The sequence below is a fragment of the Salvia splendens genome, chromosome 16 (assembly GCF_004379255.2).
Source record: "Salvia splendens isolate huo1 chromosome 16, SspV2, whole genome shotgun sequence".
In the NCBI taxonomy this organism is placed as follows: Eukaryota; Viridiplantae; Streptophyta; class Magnoliopsida; order Lamiales; family Lamiaceae; genus Salvia; species Salvia splendens.
Window position 1 is genome coordinate 7,969,100 of NC_056047.1, and position 21,213 is coordinate 7,990,312.

Here is a 21,213-nt window from a genome sequence, read left to right on the forward strand (position 1 = left end):
TGCAACTCAAACGACAAATAACTTGGGAATCATTAAGAAAAATTTGAAATATTCATCATCAACAACAAAAAATGATAAGTTAAGCTTAACAAATGATGTTCTAGTCAATAAAATGCTAGGGCTGGAAGCTCAACCTATGAGCAAAAATAAAAAAAGTATCTGAAAAATTCTTAAATTCAAGGAACTTTTTTCGATCTTCAACAATCATTGGTAGAATTTGTACGTTTTGGCAGAGAGAATTATGTTTCTCAGCCCTCCAATTGGTGCCAAAACCATCAGTGTAACTCCAATCACAATGAATATCTGAAATAGTTTACAAAATTGAGATCAATTAATCATAAATAAGTGAGAACTCATCATAATATTCAATTTAGAACTTACCCAATTGATCCACCAAGAGAAGCTAAACCTCGTGGGCTTCTTCAACGTGAGCCACATGATGCAAGGAAGCTGAAAACAAAAAAACAGTATGGTGTGAACAATGAATGCATTGTATTTCAATTTTATTTTCTCAAAATGTATGGTATTTTATACTCACAAAGTATGTTGTTGGGGCCAAAGCAAATCCACCAAAGAATCCAAGCAAACCACCAAAGAAGGGGAATGTCATTCCTATGAACATGGTTATGCCTGCAAAAATTCACCAATATTAAAACACAAACAAATAAAAATACAGATACAAAAATCCCTTAGATTGAAGCCTTACCAACATATAGCATACGAGTGGTGAAACGTAGTACCCCCGAAGGCTTAAACTTCAATTGCTTCACCAACAAAGTCTCCAACATATCAAAAACAGGTATTGCATATATCTACACATATAAAACATCAATCAAATTTCAAGAGTCCTATTTTAGTATAAATACAATAGCTGGTATAATTTTGAAGGAGATGTAACCTGGTAGCCTCCGACAACATGGATGAATACAAACATGTTGGCCGATGCAATGAGCCACGTAGGCTTCTCGAGTGTAATCAAAATGTTGTCATCGACTTTGTCTCCAAATACGTAATATCCCAAAAATGCAACTGGGAAATAGCATAAGAACACCACGAAATAGGCCAGGATCACCCCCTTCCACATCGGCTTCTTGGATGGTTTCTCCGGCGTGGATGGGATGGTTGCCTGAATCTCTAGCACCACGCTGTGGCCAGCAAAGGCGAAGGCGATGTCACCTAGCGCATTGAAGAAGTTAAAAGTATTCTCCATTGGGTTCTTCCCCCTCAACGCGTACGACACATGCTGTGGCGCCCCCTTCGCCAGAGACGTGGTCCAGGCGATTGTGGAGTAGCTGAAATAGTAAAAGTTAAATGAGACATTTAGTGGAAGACGAAGAAAGTGTTTCGCATACAAGTTAACTTACACTAGGGACATGACTGCGGCAGCTAGGGAGACTGCAGATATGGAGTTGAAGTTGGGGAGAAGGGAGAGGAAAAACTGGACGGAGGCGAACATCATGATGAAGTAGGTGAGTTTGATTTCGTGGCTGTTCGGGCGAACGGTGTTATGGAATTTCTGCAGAGACTTGCCGCCGGTCACCATGTAGATGATGCACGTGCTAACTTGCACCACTATTTGTTGAGGCAGCACGATGCAGAGCCCAAGCTTCTCACCGAAGGCGTGTTGCCCCAACTCATGGTACCGGTCGAATCGTTTGCCCGGAACCATCTCGTGCATCTCCACCATTTGCCATAACGTGTACAAAGTGATGATCCATGATAGCACCATCATCACACTACCCGGTCCCCTATACAAGTAAAGGGGAACATGAAATTAAACTTGACCCTTAACTAACAAAACCCTTGAAAAAAATGGGCAAATTTAGAGAAACGAATGAAAAGAATGACCTATGTTTTTAAACTCCCATGACCGGAAGAATTTTATTTATTTGAAAACGACCATAAAAACGAGAACCCACTATTCATATATGTATTGAAATCATAAACATGAAAAAGTTATTTTAGTGTGATGAATTGTGATAAGAATTTTTTTGTTATAATCAAAATTTGAAGCTCAAAAGCGTTATATTCCGATACATGAAACATTCAACTCGAACAATCAAGAAAATTTCACAAACTAAATGCCAAAAAAACAATACATCCAAAAATAGACAACAATGTTATACTAAAACATGTTGAAATTAGATTTAAGAAGAAAGAGGTACCATCCCATGTTGGACATGGCATAGGGCAGGCTAAGGACGCCGGCCCCGACCATGGCGGTGACGTTGTGGAAGGTGGAGTACCACCACTTGGCCGTCCGGCTAGAGGTGATCGGAAGCCACGCATCGATCTTCTCCTCCTCCGTCATCTCTCTTTCCACTACCGGATCCTCCATATTTTCTACGTAACCAACAATCGATATTCTAGGATTATCGAACTAGCTGCCTACACACAAATTATTCAAACTATATCCTGATTACTCTGCGTATATAAATACTAGTTATGATCAAAGATTATATTTATAGAAGACTACAACAACAGATATCATCAAAAGATATGGGCTGATTATCTTTATCATCAAAAGATATGGACTGATTATCTTTTATAGATTCAGTTCAAAAAAAATTTAGTAATTTTAAAAATTTTATTAGAAGTTTTAGAATTCAAAATTTAAAAATTTTATTAGAAGTTTTAGAATTTAAAATTTATTAGGGGTACTAAAATTACTTTTTATTTAAATCTATATAATTAGTTTTATAATTCATATTATTTTGAATACGTAGTAGTACTAAAAATTACAAAATATATGAAAAAGTCAATTTGTAAATATAAATTTTGTAAATTGACATATTGGATTAGAATATTTAATTATGTTGATTTGTATAGTTTGATTTATCGCTATATATATGGATATAGTTGTTAAACATATTAGTAATTATTTTTATTAAAAAAAAGCATCATAGCATTGATACATCGTCATGAGCTTTTCATCAAAATACATATTAGTAATTATTTTTATTAAAAAAAAGCATCATAGCATTGATACATCGTCATGAGCTTTTCATCAAAATTTCAACCGTATCTGTATCTTTATTTCTTTATCCACTTTCACGTATCTGTATCTTTATTTCTTTATCCACTTTCACCCATCATATCAGGAACTACACCCTCCGTCCTACTGTATGATGGATGAAAGTGGATAAAATGCGGATAGGTTGAAACTGGGATGAAAAACTCCTGACAATCTTAATTAAGGGTATTAAGGTCAATTTACAACAAATTAGTTATAACTAACTTTTGAAAAATATCTCATTACTTTAAAACGCATATAACTTTCTCGATTTAAATTATATTTTCGCACAACATATATCAAATTAAAGATAATTTCATAAGGATTCTAACGAGATATCCTTGCATATGTTCTAATGTCAAAATTTGAAAAAATTTTCAAAAATTTTAAATTTTTTGTTCAGCAACAATGATATATCAATATAATACATGTAGAATGTCAATATAAGCAATGTGTTAACATTCTCAAAGCATTGTGTTGACATTATCAAAGCATTGTGATGATATTCGAAACACTATATTGACAATTTCATCCAAAACCCTAATTTGGTACTTCCTCCGTCCCAAGGAAGATGACCTCTTCTTAGGACGTCACGTGATTTTATGCATGCTAATTTTAAATTATTTAAAAAGGGAGCGAGAAAGTTGTAGGGTGTTTAAAAGTATGAGGGATGAATAAAGTAAAAAATATAAAAGGTTGTTAATGTTTAAAAGTAAGAGAGAGACTTGGAATCAATCTCCTCCACCGTGGGCATCGAGTCCACCCCTTCCTCCATCTCAGCTGTGGAGGTGTCCACTATAGTGGCGGAAATAGAATTTTGGGCTTCGGCCCTAATTACCTCGTATTCTAGTTATTTACACGGCGATTATTTAAATTACACTTGATTGAAACTAAAAAATATTTAAAAATGAAAATTGATTATAAAATTTGGGGACTATTGGAGGTGTCCACTATAGTGGCGGAAATAAAATTTTGAGGCCATGGACAACAAAATTAGGGCTATGGACAAAAATTGGGGCGGAGCTATTGGACGTGTCCGCCTTATAGTGGACACCCTAATAAGGTCCAATCCTATCAGGTTTCGGCCCCTACACAGGTTGTGGACTAATTAGATGCGGGTTAGTCGAATTATTACTTTATAGGGTTAAATTTTTTAAACCCTAATTCATTAACTTCAACGGATTATTCAGATCATCCCATAGATTATGGGATTTTCAAACTGAATTGATATCCTTACTTATGATGCTTTACTATAAATATTTGTAAATATCTGTAATCAACTTGAGTAAACGATGAGTCATAACACAATCAGAAAACTCTTCAAAATTTTATAAAGGGAAATGCAATTAAATATTACTTCATTCGTAAAATAATTACTTTCAATTGAACACGAATTTTAATGTATAATTAGTAAAACATTGTAATGCATAATTAGTAAAATAGGAGAAAAAAAGATTGATATTGAAAGGGAGGAGGAAATAACATTAATGATTAATTATGAAGCATCATTAAATAACACATGGTATGGATATTCGGAAACAAGATATAGTTGGTGTTTGGGTGGTCTCGTGACTTGAATAACAACTATAGTCGGTGTGCCATATATCACGATTTCATGACTGAAATAACCTCAAGTTTTGACTACACGACATCGACTAAACTTGGCTGTTTCTCCATTCTTCGTCCTTGCGCTTTGATCGACTTCTCGATCGCCAAGCCTTGACCACCAAAGCAGAAGTAGTTGAACGAGCTACGCTTCTTCAGCTTCATCTTGACGGGGGACTCGTTCAAGCTCGAGGGCCCCGCGCTACCAAAATCGACCGGAGACGACCATGATGAATGGGACATGGCGCTGCATGGAGAACCGAGGTTCGATTTCGGAAGCACCTGCCGAGCATTTGGTGGCAACCCTTCACCAAACTTCTTCTTCGAGGAAGGACTAAGAACTCTCTCCTGCACAGATACAATCCTCTTGTTACTTGGCGTTGCAAACTGCTCTCTCAGCGAAATAGGGCAGTTTTTCGTGTTCCGCTGGATTCCGTGTGACTCGGTAGAACAGCCACTGTCGATGCTCGGAGACGAGACACCACCACTTCTCTGCCGGCCTCTGCGGAGCATAATCTTTAGACGGCTCGTTGCACTAGTCATAGACCTCGACTTCTTGAGCTTGGACGAGCTAGGTCGAGGCGTGGACAAATTCTCGTCCAAGTAGCCACAATCAACGCTCACGAGCTCGGAGCTAAAGCGCGCTCCGTGCTCGAACCCAGTGTACAACACGATCTCCGCATCCGGGATCCGGAAGGAAGTGCCCGGACTTCCTCCGATCCCACGCATCCTCACGTGAGCACTCCTCACCGCGCCATCCTCACGCCTGCACACCCCTCCGGCCGAGACCAGCCTCCTGATCAAGATCTCGGACGAGGCCGATCTCGGCCGTTGCTTGAGAAGATCAAGAGGAGTGTTCCCTTCACCATCAACAAGGTTCACATCTATGTACCTAACCAAAAGCAACAGCTCAACAATATCAGATTGAATGTTCTCAACCACAGCCATGTGCAGAGCAGTTCGACCATCGTTGTTTTGGACATTGACGATCTCTTCGATTCGTACGAGGTTTCCACCAACTATCTCCCTCATCAGCTCCATCTGCCGGTCCACACGCCTAAAGCTCGGCATGTGGAAGCCCGCGACCGCCATGTGAAGGAAGGTGTCGCCGCAGTTGTTGTTGCCCAAAGCAGACGATGGAGAGGCGGAGACGAGCACCTTCATCACGGCTAGATGGCCGCGATAGGCCGCGACGTTCAATGCCGTGTTGCCTCGATCATCCTCGGAGTCGATGATGTCGTAGGAGGATATCAAGTTTTTTACTATCTGCATTTTTACAAGCAACACACGCATTCAAGATTGAGAATTTTATAGACCATAAAATCTAACAACTTCATAGTATCTCTATAATTACTCAAATTGATTAATGAAACTAGGTAAAAACAGCAATTTCTCATCAAATTAATGTAGTCAACATTGGGAATTTTATGATATAACACAAAATTTGACAAAGATTTCACCTGAATTTGCCCTCGGCCGGCGGCGGCGTGAAGCACGGTGGAGCCCTGCGAATCCCTAAATCCCAAGACATCCTCACCATCACCCAAAAGCTCCTCCAGCACCGCGGCGGCGCCGCCTCTTGCCGCCGCGTGGACGGCCCGATTCATCATCTCCCACTTGAAAACCGGCGAGACCTCCCCGCGCCTCCCCTTCTCCGCCACCGCGGAATCGAAAATCAGCCGGAAAACCTCCGCGGCGCAGCCGCGCGCGGCGGCGTAGAGAATATCCGTGATCCCGTATTCCCCTTCTCCGAAGACCAAGAGGCTGTCCCTCTCCAGCAGCTCCTTCACGAATTCCAAATCCCCTGCCGCGGCGGCGGAGTAGAGGAGCCAGCCGCCGTAGCCAGCCCTGATTAGGGAATTGTGGGCCCCGTTCTCGCAGTCGCGGAGGAGTTCTCTTGCGACGGTCGACCGGCATTTGGAGACGCCGGAGAACTCGTCGTCCCAGACGGATTCGAGGCGGCGGATTCGGGGGAGAGAGGTGAGCTTGATGAGGAGGTTGGGGTCGAGGTGGAGGAGCTCCCGGACGAGGTTGTAGTGGCCGTTGGCGGCGGCGCAGTCGATGGGGGAAGCGAACCACCATTGATCGCCGGTGCTCTCCCATCTCAGAGGGAGGAATTTCCGCGACATTTTGAATTTTGGAGACGAGATGATCAAGATTCGATTTTTATTTCGATTTTATAGGGAAATTGGATCGAAAAATCGCGTTGAAGGATTGTTGAGATTTGGAAGAGAATGTAAACAAAGATTTGTTTTTATTTCAATGTGTTGAGATAGAGAATACAGAGCAAATTTCTGCAAATGTAGATTCTTTGCAGGTGAAGTGAGAAATCATAACTTAAATTCCACCTTCTCTCTCTTGGTGGGATTGTACTGTATATTAAATGATTTGGATTTTGTTGAATTTGTGAAACGTAGGAATTATTATTGCAATGCGGTTTCTCCACTGAATTTATTAACCTCTCTTTCTCTCTCTTGAAGCCACACATGAAACAGAACAATAATTCCAAGAATAATGCTATGCACCCACGTTATGGCCAACCATAAATTAATTAAATAACAAAAAAAATTGATTTTTTTCAAATTTATGGTTTAATACTACTTGATTTTACTTTTATATCAGCTTTATTATATGTTGCTCAACATGTTAGTGTTGTTCTTTCGTAGTTTTTGCTCAACTTATTACTACAGTCATTTCTTGATTATTGCTAAACGTATACATTAATTCGTGATATTAATGTGTTTTACGTAATGGAATTCAAAGATAAGTATCAACTCACAAGTCCATTCACACACATATAAGTTTATATCGGTAATTCTAATTTTCTTATACATGTAAATGGACTAAATTAACTCTTTATGGCCGGCCACATTATGACCATTTAGTATAAATCGGCGCTTTCTTGGAAAATACTACTGTCTTTGCATGCCTCAACAACTAGTAATACTCCATTATTTTAATCCGAATTGGGCACTCTATTTATTTAATACGATTGATCTAATAATTATAAATTCGATCTGTCTTAGTAGTATAACATTAATGCGCATTTGTCCGATATTTATGATTTATACAATACGATTTACTTTAAAAATAAAGGGATAGTGGAAAAATGTTGTTTTTTTATGTAGTTCGTAGATAGTCGATTGAGAGTAAATCAAATTAATAGAATTTGACTTTGGAATTAGAAAATTGGTTGACAGAGGAGAGCATAGCTACGACACAAATAATTTTCAATTTTTCTAGGTATGATATTCACCGACAGTCTAAGAAATATTTATATTTGTCACAACGTCGATCCATACTCCTCGTCCTTTCGTGTTCACCTAAATTAGGTGCATATTATTTAATTAATATATATGTTTGTGGATAATTCAATTATTTGAATATAATAAATTGACAACATGAACTAAAGAATATTTTTTGAAAAGAATCTATCTTGCCCACAATTGCAATCAATGCTTTGGAAAACAGAAGATAAAAGGAAAGTATTGATTTAGGAGATACATAAAATGCTATTAGTGAATTGCACTAAATCATTGATTAGTCGATTGTTTATTGAGCATGACTTTGAGTTTATCTAGTTGGATAGATTTTGTGAATACATAGGTGATGAGAACAAGTGAATAAAGATGGCAAGAAAATGTCTAATAGACTTTTTCAGATTTTGGAAGGAAATCATTTGGATTTATGAATTTCATTAAGTTGTGACTGAATAATCCGTCAACGATAGGTAACTTATTGTTGAACATTCCATGTGAATTTCATATTTTAGTCTTTGGGTTATAGGCATGATCTTGAGTGATGTGATATTTCGTTTTCCCATTTATTTGTTGACTTGTGCAATGGCAATATCCATTCCATTATCACTTTATGGTTAGAAATTTGAGTATTCATGGGAGTAGATGCTATTGGACTAAATCCTCTAGTCCCATAGATTGGACTTAACTCTAAGTTCTAATAGGCTTAATTACGTGTAGCTTATGGAGGTCTAGTAGATAATAAATAAGCACACACAGGCCCAATTGCAAGCTCTTTTTTAATGTTGAAAATCACATCAATGGCTTTGTAAAGTGTATCATATTTTATGTTTTTGAACCGCAACAAGTCGTATATCCTCGAGTCCACGAATAGAGGTCTCATTTTTCTATTTTGGTTTATCTGTGAATATGGTTTGTTGTTATTATAAATGGTAAAAAATCTTGCATTCCACTAATTTATTCAACTTACATATCATTTAAAATTAATATATATACAAATGAGACCTATATTTAACTAACTTTCTTTAATTTCTTAAAATTTATACCAAAAATGAGATTTTAATGGATGACGGAAGAGGATGAAGGAAGTACATTGATTAAACAACATTAAATGCAAAATGCTTTTTGAATGTATAAAAAATTACATTTTAATCCCTTATTGTATAGGGATATATATAGAAAATCCGTGATTCTCATTTCTCATTGAAAATTTTAAAAATTTTACATGTAAATCAAAGAAAATAAGTACTCCATCCGTCCCACAATATGAGTGGCATTAATGTGGGCACAAGTTTTAAAAATGAAAGAATAATGGGTTAAAAAGTTAGTGGAATATATCCATTTTTTATTAGTTTTATAGTAATAAAATGTGAGTGAAGTAAATTAGTGGGATATAAGATGTATTTATCATTTATGGTAAAAGTGAAATGACACTTATTATGAAATGGACCAAATGAGAAAATGTGACTGTTATTATGAGAAATATTATAAACTGAGTTGCAAATTACTAAAATTAGCATGCAACAGAGTTGAAAATTGAAATAAAGTGATTTGTAAGTAGTCTTCATAGGAATAAAGGAAATACTATGTTAATTCAAAATCTTATACTACTTGAAAATGATTCTAACTATAAAAGAAGTTTCCGAAATTCGAAAAAATGATTCGAAGTATGAAGGAAGAGAGTGAGTAAATGTACAAAGATTTGCAACTCCTATCACTCGACTTTGCGGCAATGTGGTTAAGCGTTGAACACCCGTGTTCATGCTTCTGACTGACCCGACCCAACTCTGACCGGTGGGTCTACATTTCAAATAGTTATATTTTCGTGTATTATCCTAAATTTACAAGAATAAAGTGCAATATGAAACAGTATAGCACGAGTTCCTGAATAACAAAGTTGAAAATGATCTACAATGGCAGGCAATGGTGTGATACAAATGATAAACACAAGCTAAGCTTGCTGCTCCAACTAAGCAGCTTATTGTACAAGCTCAACACCATAAAAGCTCGAAAGGAAAGGAAAGAAGGAAGCAATGCCCGCCACGTAGACTTCCATGCTGGCAAATTCATCATGCTACCGACGCCATGTGGACGATCAAATCGACCACCCGAGAACTGCAATAACATTTTACAGTGATAGTACTACTTAAACCAATCCATATTTTCTCACTGTCTCTCTTATTTTATCAATTTTGCTTAAAACCCGCGTCGTGTATTTTTTATGGACGGAGGTAGTATATTATTTTACGAGTAGCAGAAGATTGGATTTTTACCTGTAACCCCATTCGTTGTCGTACCAGGACACAAGTTTGACGAAATTGTTGTTCAAAGCAATGCCAGCCTTAGCATCGAAGATGCTCGACCTGCTATCACCGATGAAGTCGGTCGACACCACATCGTCTTCCACGTATCCCAATATGCCCTTCAGCTTGCTCTCCGATGCTTCCCTGCCGAGTCCACACAAAACCAAACCACATCAATATTCGAGTCAATTGCTTCCTCCCAAACCAAACCAATTAACCAACCAAACTCACTTGATGGCAGCTTTGATCTCATCATAGGTGGCCTCCTTCTCTAGCCTCACAGTCAGGTCCACCACCGAAACATCAACTGTTGGGACACGGAACGACATTCCCGTTAGCTTCCCATTCAGTGCTGGAAGCACCTTCCCAACAGCCTTGGCTGCACCCGTGCTGCTGGGGATGATGTTGAACGACGCTGCCCTTCCGCCTCTCCAGTCCTTGCTCGATGGACCATCAACCGTCTTCTGCGTGGCTGAACAAATCGCACAATGAAAATTAGAGGAACTGCAAATCATGATCAAGAACATAATAACAAAAAGGCGAAAAAACTGCTGCTTATTATACCCGTTATAGAGTGGATGGTGGACATTAGGCCCTCGACTATACCAAACTTGTCGTTGATAACCTGAAAGAAGCCACAAACGTAATTAGCTACGCTTGTTGGGAAGAGCAGGAGAGATCAAGAAAAAGTACACTACTTGTCACCAACCTTGGCCAACGGGGCAAGGCAGTTAGTCGTGCAGCTAGCATTCGAGACAATGTTTAGGTCAGGCTTGTATTCTTTCTCATTCACTCCAACAACAAACATAGGAGCATCTTTGCTCGGAGCAGAGATCACTACTTTCTTAGCACCGCCCTGGTTTCAATCGATCAACCAAAGGCGCCCGTTAAGAACATAATACGAACCAACCAGCTGAATCGAAGGTCAAGAATTCATGGAAGCTAGACCATACTATACACAATCTACACAATCAAATCAAGTAATTTCACCCAAATATAGCAAGAATGGATATGAATCATAATTTCAAGAATTCATAGAAATTAGATTATTCATTATGCACAAACCAAGCAACTAATACACCCAAATATGGCAAGAGTGGACATGATCAATACTCACCTTGCCAAATTACTAAAGGAATGATGCTTATAATCCAAATCCAAATCCGAAAATCGAATACTAAAATAGAAAGAAGATAAACCTTCAAGTGAGCAGCAGCCTTATCTTTGTCTGTGAAGACTCCAGTAGATTCAACAACAAACTCAGCACCAGCTTCAGCCCATGGAATCTCCTCAGGATTCCTAGTAAATAGCAACAAACATAAAATCTCTTACCAAATAAAAAAAAATGTTACACATAGGTATGATTGAGTATAACTACACAACAACACATACATGTTAATATATTACTATATGTATTCTGTCCCACATCGGTGATGTGACATAGCCTAGCTTAGTCTCTTGTACTATATAATCCAAATATATCAACAGCCAAGATGATAAAAAAACATAACATAGGTTATAAAGAAAAAAATTGAGAAAAAAAAAAAAGAGTACCTGCACTGGAATACTTTGACAGAATTTTCACCAAAAAGAAGGGTTTTTTCATCCTTCACCTTAACTTCATGATGCTTCCATTGACCATGCACACTATCATACTTGAACATGTAAGTCTGCGCACACACACACACACACAAATAAAATATACAATCAATCACATAAACATTTCAACAATTTAAATAAATCCCAGCAAAAAAAAAATAATGTAAAATTACCATGTAATCAGTGCTGATAAATGGATCATTGACAGCAACGAGCTCAACATCATCCCTTTGCAGAGCAACTCTTGCAACCAAACGCCCAATCCTCCCGAAACCTGATGAAAAAATTGAAAAAGATTCATTTTTTATTGTATATTAGCAAAGCCCTTTTCAGATTAATCAGTAAAATGGCAGATCAATAGAGCAAGAGAATAAAAGCTCATATGAAAACCATCTAACAAATGGAAAGATACCAACTTGAGCTAGAAAATCATACCATTGATCCCAATCTTGATCTTTCCCATATTCTACAGCAAGAAAATGATAAAAACAGAGTCTTGAAATGAGTTTGTTTGTTAAAGAAAAGCAGAGAAGACTATGGAGATTTGTAGTAAAGGAAGGGAGAATTTATTAAGGTGCTGAAACCCGTTTTTTTTGGTTATTTCTTGGGAAAAAAGAATACAAAATTCGAGCACTTCTTTTAGACTGAGATTCGACGTAATAAAATACTACTCACTATCCAATTTAATTCTTGGAAAACAAGTCAGAATTTTCCATTTACAACAAATGTTTGTTAAGGATGCAGCCAATTTACAACATCCAATTTTAGATTCACTTTTCCAAATGTGAAATTTTATATTACTATATTGTTAAAACGGTGGAAAAATATGAAGATTAAGAAAAATGAAGAGAAATTTGACCCGGAAATAAAATTTCGTGATGGAGGTTAGGACACATGTTTTGTGACATGTTTTAATGAGCTTCTAAAACCTTCTTTTTCAAACTTTTAGACTATGTCATGTGACCAATTCCCCCTCAAATACGTTGTCGTGATGATATAATTTCGAGGTCGTAACTGTATATTAAATGTATGAATATTTCATTAATTGAATCTGTAGCATAGAATTTTTATGCAAGAAAAAACATGGGTTTTTTATTTCCAATAAGATTCCCAAATTTTAAAAGAGAATGATAGAAATAAAATATTATATCTTCTCAATAATTGCTATTAATTTATTTAATTATTTGTTAGCATGACATTTGACATTGCTTTTTATACGTTATACCTATATTCCACAGGTTATAAAAAAGTAAAAATGCTCTTCTAAAAAGATAGGCTTTCTTTATATATTGGACCTCTTTTATTAATTTAGTAATGTTAATTCGGCCCACTGCAAAGTGAAAATAAATAAAAAGATACTACCACTCCATTTTTACAATTTTTTAGTGTGACCTCCCACTGCTTTCCCAAATTATATTTTCTCTCTAATATTTTACTAATTTATACAGCCTTAAGACTATTGATAATAGACGGACGGGTATAATTTACTTGGAGTCACCCACCAGATTCGAACTTGAAAAAATAGCAAATTTTTTTAAAAAAAATCGACCGTTACCAAAAACCATTACTATAAGCGATAAAGACATTTTTATAATGAAGTAACAAGAATCAATTCAACAAAATCCCACATTCACACTAGAGTTTGAAGGGTAAAGAAATGCGAAATTCCATTTTTGTACAAAAGAATTACCTCCACATTTCCCACATTCACACTAGAGTTTGAAGGGTAAAGAAATGCGAAATTCCATTTTTGTACAAAAGAATTACCTCCACATTTCCCCTGCAAATCATGCTTACCCTAATAGTTGCAAATGTCGGAAACAACCCGCGGTCAATTGGCCCCACGGTAGATAGCTCCGGGCAACAGCTCCTCCATGCTATCGACGTTCCTGTATCCGTTGTACTCTCTCAGACAAGTCCACCCACGGCGTGAGAGGAAGTCACGAAAATCATCCTCCGTGTAGAAGGTCTTGTCCTCAGTGTGCACCGGCATCGGCCCAGATTCCTCGTAGAAACACACTTTTATCGTCAGCCCTGCATCCAGCAACGCGAATCCATCATCCAGATTCAAGAAATCTAATGAGGTTTAACGTTATGCAAAGGTCTCCTTCTCTCTACCTTCATCAACGTGGAGAGTGTAGTTTCCAAGAGGCATGTCTCTGTCGAGTGACCGGACCACATTATCTTCGTCTTCCAACCAAAATGCGCGTTTAGTCCTTAGCCTGAAAGCGGATTTGATGGCTTCCTTGATGGCATCTGCACTGCCATCAATCCCTATTCTCTTTGTATACTCTCCGAGTTTAACTGTTATCACCCTTCCGTCATACGTATTAGTCTGTTCGCCTGCGTAAGAACTCAAAACATAAAATTACATAATTGGTTAAAGATTGTGTTTTCAAGCACAACGTTAGACTAACCACTTCCGGGCGTCTCCCTCCAATTCCACGGAGAAACTCCACTTGCTCCAACAGCATCAGCAGCAGTTATAGCCAGAGGGTGCCCCTCATGATCCAAACGTCGCTCTAAGTTGAGAGTCGACCTGCCATTAGCTGTATCAAAATAGCATTTATGTCATCAATATTATTAGGATAGCTAAAACAATTCAATTTCTCACTCATATCTACGACACACAAATATTTAAAAACGCAGTAAAGCAGCATGTAATGACCCAAAATACCCCCATTTTTCGGGACTTAAACCAAATGTAGTTTGCTTGTTATAGTATTAAACAAGGCATGAAAATAACATATCGATAATGAGACAAATACATCTTCATACTTTTCACCATTTCAGCTTAAAAATCAGTCGTTACCACAAAATGACAAAATCAGTTGGATATAGCGACTTTGAAAAGACGACAAAACTTCAACTGAGATTGACCAAATCCGAAAGCAAGTGAAACCTAATGTGACTTTAACATACCTTCTACCGGCCCAAAAGTAAGACTGGCGTCATCAATACCTGTAGACGCCAAATAACATAAATGTATGCTAGTTAATGCGATTCATATAAATCAGGAAACTTTAATGCATTGAGATTGAAGGGAACTTATCGGCGAAATTCAGCACGTGGAAAGCGAAAAAAACACAAATACTCATAAATAATCTAGACCAGATATGGTAGTAGAATCACGAGCAGATACAAGAACCCCAAGGTGATAACCGCCACAGTGCTAAACTATTCAAGAATCATCTCAAAAATTAAACATAGATACTATAAAAGAAGATTTGAACTTCTTGCATTTATAATACCAAGAATGAACTAGACATATGAAACAATTTTTTTGAATAGGGTTTCTTTATCGTTGAATTCATATTCCACCAACAAAGTAGGCATTAAAAGGATGAGAAAATATATTTGCTAACTAATTCATGTCAAACAAATGGAGCTAACAACCAAATCATAAAACTTATCCATGATAAAGTTAGTAATCCAAACTTCAAATTTTCCCAAAGAATGGTGTGGCTTCCATGTACGAAAGAATACTATATACACGACAAACGAGTTCAATACGTATTCTACTCCTACTGCCACTGTTATATTGGAAACAATCTTGAATCCCAATCACCAACATAGAAACTTAAAAGCAAAGATGATAGACGCGACGAGTGCATGCTCCTTTGCCAGGAAAAATGAAAATGAAAAAATGCATACAACCAACAACTTACCATATCCATTTGACACGAGACTTATAACCTAAAAAACATCCATGATAAATTCATTAATCAAACACTAAGTTCCTTTTTTATGTCCTTAACTGATAAATACTGTAGAAAAGGGTAAAACACCAGGGGGGAAAACAACACACGAAGCGACTAAGGATATAACTCCATGCCACATTTCACATCCATAGTGAAAAAACACCCAAGTTTTGCTGCACTCCAATCATTAAACAAACACATGAAACTAGCAAACATAAAAACCCAAAACACCTCAAAATCACACATCTCGAACAAAAAACTCACGCCATGAATTCCTCCCTTTTTCACTAGACACAATCAAGAAATCATCTACATCTAAAACACAAAACACGCCTATCCACCAACGGCAACGCAATGCATAAATAACTCCACTTTGAAAAGAATAACATACACCAAAATTCAAATAAAACCAACTTCCACATCTCTACATCCCGACACACTGCCGAATGAAAACAACAAAAGTACTAAACAATCACCCAGCCAACGCATACCAAATACTACTAAACAATGTGAACAAAAACTCAAAAGATCAAACCTTTATCAGAAAACTGCATAAAGGAATCAACTTTAGGAGCCACAGCATCATTCCCACCTTCAGAACTCTTCCAATTAGGAGGCCCATCTCTGCCCCTCTCCCTCAAAATCTCCTCAATCTCCTTATAATAGTTCATCTTCGCCGACCCATTCTCACTCCCATCCCGATTATTCTGCTTCACCTTCTTGAATTCCTTCAACAGATTCCTCCATTTATCAGTGCACATAGTCGGAGACCTATCAAACCCTTTCTCCCTCATCTTCAAAGAAATGTTATCCCACAAGTGCTTGTTCGATTTCGAGGTGTTGAACAGCATATCTATCTCTTTCCGGAAGGAGATGAGGGACCTCGTCTCCTCCTGCACCCACGTCTCGGCCCTTCTCTTCGGCGCGGCGGGGTGGCTGGAAGGAGCCACGCTGGGGGGCAGGACGGCGTCCTCAGCCACGAGGGGCGGCGATCCGTCGTCGGGGATGATCAAGGCGGTGTTTTGGAGAGGCCCGGCTTCTGGTTTGTAGAAATCTACGGCGGATTCTTGCTGCCGTTGGGGTTTCTCGGACATGTACATGTTTTCTTCTTGATTTCTTAGTGAATTTTATGATTTGGGGGGGTTTTCCTTGGAATTGAATTTGTGATGAATCAATTCGATTTTGGATTATACATTATGACGATACGTACCTCAATTTCTAGGTTTTGCTCTATTTCTTTTGACATAGATTTGAGTATCATTTATTAGGATTAAGAAAAAATTTAGAAAAAATAATAAGCATAACATGCTTATTATAGTAACTAATTAATGCTCTGACTATGAATAGACATAATCATCTCGATTTAATCCCGTAGATGTTGAAAATGATGAGAGTAAATTGATTTTTTGAGCAATGAAGCATGTGTTGACGTTTAATGTAGACGATTCCATTCGATTTAATCATTTTGAAAGCAATTTTATCATGAGAACCTGATTCATCAGAAAATAAAATTTGATAAATTTTAGTTAACAAATAAATATGAAATGAAATTTTGTTTGGTAAAATTCAAGGAATTTCACATATTAATTAAATTCTCATATTTTAGAATTCCAATTAAAATTATGAAGAAATTTACAAAAAACCAAGAATCCCAAAATTTTACTTCGGCCTAAATATAACTGGTTTCATTTTCGGCCTAAATCAAGAGTCAAAGCCTGCATAATCAATCGGCCTGGTGATGGAATTAAATTAAAATATAATGAATGATTTAAAATAAACTTTCATAAGTGAACTACTAACTCTTTTTGCCATTAACGGCAGACAAAAAATAACATGACATAAACATCTTTATCGTCAACTATTAATCTCTATGCTACGCCAAATGCAAGTATCAAAAAATAGATAAACTTCAACAGACTAAACCACAAAATAGGCTGAGTTTATCATAAACATGCATCAAACCCAGGAATAATAAATCAACTTAAATCAAAGCAACAAATAAAGCAAACAAGAAATAACGCAGTAGCCATGAAACTTAGTTAAGTGTGCCATGAAACATCATGGCAAACTTTTTATTGATAAAAATTATCCACCATTCCTGAGGCAAATAGCAGCACAAGAAAATAACAAATAGAAATCAAGAAACACTCCAACGGGAGAATCACAGTTCCACAAGAGAGGTTGTTGATAACAAGAAGAAACAGAAACGATGTCGTCGATGTCGCCATAACCTATGTGATGATCCCTGCAAGAGCACAGACCCCACCAAGTATATATCTCCAATCTACCAAGAGCAGGTAGCATAAGCATGACCAGAAAGCAGGACACACATCCAGCACGATCAGCTGAAAGGCGGCAAGGCAAGCTCCCGCCTTGAGTTGGACATGTCAACTAATATCTAAAATCTTCACAAGGTCAGATCTCCATTTTGCTACAACTACCAACTGCCTTCAAGGACAAGTTTTTTTATGATGCCTTTTCCTCCTTTTTTTCCCTTCTTTTTTCCTCTTTTTATTTTTTATTTTTTTTATTTTTTTTATATTTTTTTCCTTTTCCCTTTTTTTGGGCGAATAGAATAGCCCTTTTTTCGAACATAATAATGGACATATCAAAGCAAGAAGAAAACGAGTAACCAAGAGTGGAAGCTCACAGGGTGACCTGGATAATGTTGGTTCTGCACCAAAGGCGGAGACTACAACGGCAAAAAATACAGTCTCATATGCATGGTCAGTCAAGCAACCACGCTCATGTGGTCTCCACATGGGTCAGCCTTCTCATTAAGCCCGTCCTGGTACTTGACAAGCTGCTTGAAACAATCTGAGCATACCAAATCTAAACAGAACGTCTCCTCATACTCATTGTCGTTAATGCAGGTGCCACACTGTGCGCACCTTGCTATGCACAGCGTGCATGCTCTGCAGACTTCAGATCCATTATCTTTCCCCTGACATCCCTCTGACGGACAATCATAAACCAACCTGAATTTCTCACATCTTGGGCACATTTCAATATCTATTGCCCGGTCATCATCATATGGAAGGTAATAGTTTCCTCGATGATAGAAGTGTGGCTTGTGATGACTATTGAGGGTGTTGTCATCAGTACCCAAAAGAGACTTCAACTCCTCAAAGTGTTCATGCGTAACCCCATAAAGGCCACCGATTCTCAGGAACTTTATACCTGGGGCATCTTTATTAGAGTTATGGGTCCATACATTTTTCAACATCCCTTCAACAGTGAGCCTTGTACATCCAGGAACAATTAGCTGCATTGCACTCACAAGAATTAGCACACAACATCAATGGAACACATGATATAAACATAATTTTGATGGAAAGCAGAAACAAGCATTAAGATACAGCTCCATCAGAATTGGAACAGACATCCATTGATTATCACATCTATTTACTGTCTAAAATTTTTTACTATAATATTAGTACTTGAAAATATCACAATATGGTCCCAAAGAATCAAGATTTAAATATCCATGCAATTACAATTCACTTCCAATACAATAATATAAACTACAAAATAGTCTACAACTGAAAATGCTTCCCAATTTTTTCCAGTTCAAAAGTTGCATATCAGTACTTATCATGCAACAAAAAGGATAAGATCATATTATCGGAAGTTCCATTAGCTCCAGCATTTTAAAAAATTTAAGAATACAAAATACCATTGCTCATCAAGCATGATCCAAGAAAACAAGTTTCAAAACCATTAACCACACAATAACACTTACCTTTGTTAACCGTGGATTGGTTTCAAGTACGCGCTTTATTCCATCATCAGTGATTTTCGGGCACTCCACCAAGCTCAGGCTTTGAAGAGTACCATCAGCCCTACAAGCCAATTCCAAAAGAATGTCATCCGTGATCTTTTCATTCAGAGGTGGGTCAATGTGGATACTCTTCCACAACAATGGTTCACCTCGAACCTCAGACCGAAAGTAACTACAAACTGTTTCCATTGATAATAGGTCTTTCACCCCCAGATACATTAGACAAAATTTAAAAGCATCATGGGGTGCTTCGTCAAATTTGGCAGCACCCTCCACTTTCTCTCCAAACTGCAACTCAGGACTGTAGCTAGTGCCCTCGTTACTGAAATCCATCATCCAACTTTCTTCGCAGGCTGGAGGAAATTCATTGTTGTATGGATCCAATGAATTCTCCATCTCTGTATCCTCCGCATAGTCATCGACATTATTGATAGCATCCAATGTCTCATCAGGTTTCACATAAACCTGAGGACTGCTTGAAAGGGGTAGGATACTAGAATTCAGATTCTCATTGGACTGAACACTGCTGGGAAAGGGCCGGGAATTTAGAGCATTGTTCCATAACATACAACACCCAGCAAGCAAATCATAATTCTCTTGATTGACCTCCAAGTCCTCAAGCCATCCCGTGAGAGCTGTGAAGGTAGTCTGTATATCCATCCCAAATGGATCAGAGGGCAAACGGTCAGCAATGTCCCTCGAGTTTGACTCCGGTGAGCAGCAGCGACCAACTGTATCCTGGCTAAGGAAATCCCATTCCTCCATCTCTTCTTGGCTCAGATGCCAAGGCCTTGGATAACATTCACCATAAACTTCAGAAGAACCCTCAGCAAGACAGCCGTTCACATTCCTCAAAGGTGACCACAAATTATTTGCAGAAGTGTGAGCCGGGAACACAGGCCGATGGGAATAGTTCAAGGCCATTTCAATATCTCCTCAAAACCTCTCCCTCCCTCTCCCCTTCAACCTCTTCCTCTCTCTCTCAGGCCTCAACGACTCCCTCTCCCTCCAATCTAAAGTACAACCAAAAGGCAGCAGATTTTTCACTTGCAGAGGTATATTATACTACCTCCTATTTTCCTTCTTTTTTTTCTTTTTCTCTCTTTTTTTTTTCTTTTTTTCTTTTTTTCTGTTTTTCTTTTATCACAACCTCTAATAGGGGTTAGACGAATTTCTTACAAAGATTCAAACAAGAAATCCCTCGATTTTCAATGACAAACTAAAACGGAGCACCAAAAACTTCACTGAGCCTTTCTTGTAACGAACCCAAACCTTTTTTAGTTTTTTATCAGCTAAATCTATGAAACCAATAAAAAAAACGCTACCTGCTATTATATACAAAAAAGAATCAAAGAATTCCAAAAAAAACTACCCAAAAATAGAAAGAAAGAAAGCGCAATCAAGATTAACCAAACCTAGGTTATCTGACAATCTCTCACATACCCTACCCAATCAATTTTTCAAATCGAAATACAGATAACAAAAAAACAAGAAATAAAAAAAAATCAGATACAATGAATACAAGAACCTGATCCCTTTCTTCAAAACCCAAACCCTAATATTTCCGCCGCAAGATATCGAGGGAGATATAGATATGGAGTCCTTGAATCATTCAAGGGGCTCGAAATCGCCTGCCCTGGGGGCGATCCGATCAGGAAAGCACGCCGAAATCGGGGGAAGGAACAGTATCTGCAGATCGAAGATTCAACGGCCGGAACGATAAAAGGAAAAAAATTTGAAGACGAATTGGTGAAGGAAAATATATTTATGTCGGGGAGGGGCAAAATCGGAAGAAGCGCCCAAAACGGGTGGGAAGCTTTGACACGTGTGCGGAGGGAAAATATTTTCCCGGTATTTTCCGGTGGATTAGGATAGCGGATTGTCGTTCCTATTTTTTCGCTTTTTCTCATATTTTTTATTAATTTGTTACTAATCCAATTTTTATTTTCACCCA

The 21,213-nt window shown here is 37.8% G+C and overlaps 5 protein-coding genes across 8 annotated transcripts; all 5 read right to left on the reverse strand.

The window, feature by feature from the left end:
• Positions 1 to 32: 32 nt before the first annotated feature.
• On the reverse strand, positions 33 to 2,413 carry LOC121771444 (lysine histidine transporter 1-like). The gene is made up of 7 exons (XM_042168231.1): positions 2,166 to 2,413; positions 1,365 to 1,748; positions 899 to 1,292; positions 707 to 812; positions 539 to 630; positions 382 to 450; positions 33 to 303 (listed from the first exon to the last, which is right to left on the reverse strand). The coding sequence occupies exons 1-7, from the start codon at positions 2,336 to 2,338 to the stop codon at positions 205 to 207; spliced, it is 1,317 nt and encodes a 438-aa protein (XP_042024165.1). The 5' UTR covers positions 2,339 to 2,413; the 3' UTR covers positions 33 to 204.
• A 2,055-nt stretch (positions 2,414 to 4,468) lies between these two features.
• LOC121771443 lies at positions 4,469 to 7,021 on the reverse strand. Its single transcript, XM_042168230.1, has 2 exons — positions 6,079 to 7,021; positions 4,469 to 5,884 (listed from the first exon to the last, which is right to left on the reverse strand). Exons 1-2 carry the CDS (start codon positions 6,745 to 6,747, stop codon positions 4,655 to 4,657), a joined length of 1,899 nt encoding a protein of 632 aa, XP_042024164.1. The 5' UTR covers positions 6,748 to 7,021; the 3' UTR covers positions 4,469 to 4,654.
• A 2,709-nt stretch (positions 7,022 to 9,730) lies between these two features.
• LOC121771660 (glyceraldehyde-3-phosphate dehydrogenase, cytosolic-like) lies at positions 9,731 to 12,413 on the reverse strand. Its single transcript, XM_042168493.1, has 9 exons — positions 12,213 to 12,413; positions 11,951 to 12,051; positions 11,733 to 11,848; positions 11,378 to 11,477; positions 10,888 to 11,034; positions 10,743 to 10,803; positions 10,410 to 10,650; positions 10,149 to 10,322; positions 9,731 to 9,990 (listed from the first exon to the last, which is right to left on the reverse strand). The coding sequence occupies exons 1-9, from the start codon at positions 12,238 to 12,240 to the stop codon at positions 9,945 to 9,947; spliced, it is 1,014 nt and encodes a 337-aa protein (XP_042024427.1). The 5' UTR covers positions 12,241 to 12,413; the 3' UTR covers positions 9,731 to 9,944.
• A 936-nt stretch (positions 12,414 to 13,349) lies between these two features.
• LOC121771659 (trihelix transcription factor GT-4-like) lies at positions 13,350 to 16,745 on the reverse strand. Of its 4 annotated transcripts, XR_006044189.1 has the most exons (6): positions 16,014 to 16,743; positions 14,700 to 14,738; positions 14,195 to 14,326; positions 13,896 to 14,120; positions 13,545 to 13,811; positions 13,350 to 13,467 (listed from the first exon to the last, which is right to left on the reverse strand). XR_006044189.1 is itself a non-coding variant. In XM_042168491.1 (5 exons), exons 1-5 carry the CDS (start codon positions 16,576 to 16,578, stop codon positions 13,609 to 13,611), a joined length of 1,107 nt encoding a protein of 368 aa, XP_042024425.1. In that variant the 5' UTR covers positions 16,579 to 16,744; the 3' UTR covers positions 13,350 to 13,608. The 4 variants fall into 4 exon arrangements, 3 of the variants coding, with proteins under 3 accessions (XP_042024425.1, XP_042024423.1, XP_042024424.1); XM_042168491.1 differs by having other exon boundaries at positions 13,350 to 13,811; positions 16,071 to 16,744; XM_042168489.1 differs by having other exon boundaries at positions 13,350 to 13,811.
• Positions 16,746 to 17,513: 768 nt separating this feature from the next.
• Positions 17,514 to 20,989, reverse strand: LOC121771658 (F-box protein SKIP14-like). Its single transcript, XM_042168488.1, has 2 exons — positions 19,221 to 20,989; positions 17,514 to 18,743 (listed from the first exon to the last, which is right to left on the reverse strand). Exons 1-2 carry the CDS (start codon positions 20,181 to 20,183, stop codon positions 18,210 to 18,212), a joined length of 1,497 nt encoding a protein of 498 aa, XP_042024422.1. The 5' UTR covers positions 20,184 to 20,989; the 3' UTR covers positions 17,514 to 18,209.
• Positions 20,990 to 21,213: the final 224 nt, after the last annotated feature.

Coding starts and splice junctions, on each gene's coding strand:
- LOC121771444 (XM_042168231.1), bottom strand. CDS start 2,338: ATGGAGGATCCGGTAGTGGAAAGAGAGATGACGGAGGAGGAGAAGATC. Junction 1,749..2,165: donor GCCATGTCCAACATGGGATG/GTACCTCTTTCT, acceptor TTACTTGTATAG/GGGACCGGGTAGTGTGATGA. Junction 451..538: donor TGGCCCCAACAACATACTTT/GTGAGTATAAAA, acceptor TTTTGTTTTCAG/CTTCCTTGCATCATGTGGCT.
- LOC121771443 (XM_042168230.1), bottom strand. CDS start 6,747: ATGTCGCGGAAATTCCTCCCTCTGAGATGGGAGAGCACCGGCGATCAA. Junction 5,885..6,078: donor CCGGCCGAGGGCAAATTCAG/GTGAAATCTTTG, acceptor GTAAAAATGCAG/ATAGTAAAAAACTTGATATC.
- LOC121771660 (XM_042168493.1), bottom strand. CDS start 12,240: ATGGGAAAGATCAAGATTGGGATCAATG. Junction 12,052..12,212: donor GATCAAGATTGGGATCAATG/GTATGATTTTCT, acceptor TTTTTTCATCAG/GTTTCGGGAGGATTGGGCGT. Junction 10,804..10,887: donor GCCTTGCCCCGTTGGCCAAG/GTTGGTGACAAG, acceptor GGCTTCTTTCAG/GTTATCAACGACAAGTTTGG.
- LOC121771659 (XM_042168489.1), bottom strand. CDS start 16,578: ATGTACATGTCCGAGAAACCCCAACGGCAGCAAGAATCCGCCGTAGAT. Junction 14,121..14,194: donor GAGGGAGACGCCCGGAAGTG/GTTAGTCTAACG, acceptor GTTCTTACGCAG/GCGAACAGACTAATACGTAT. Junction 13,812..13,895: donor CACTCTCCACGTTGATGAAG/GTAGAGAGAAGG, acceptor TGCTGGATGCAG/GGCTGACGATAAAAGTGTGT.
- LOC121771658 (XM_042168488.1), bottom strand. CDS start 20,183: ATGGCCTTGAACTATTCCCATCGGCCTGTGTTCCCGGCTCACACTTCT. Junction 18,744..19,220: donor CCAATCCACGGTTAACAAAG/GTAAGTGTTATT, acceptor AGTGCAATGCAG/CTAATTGTTCCTGGATGTAC.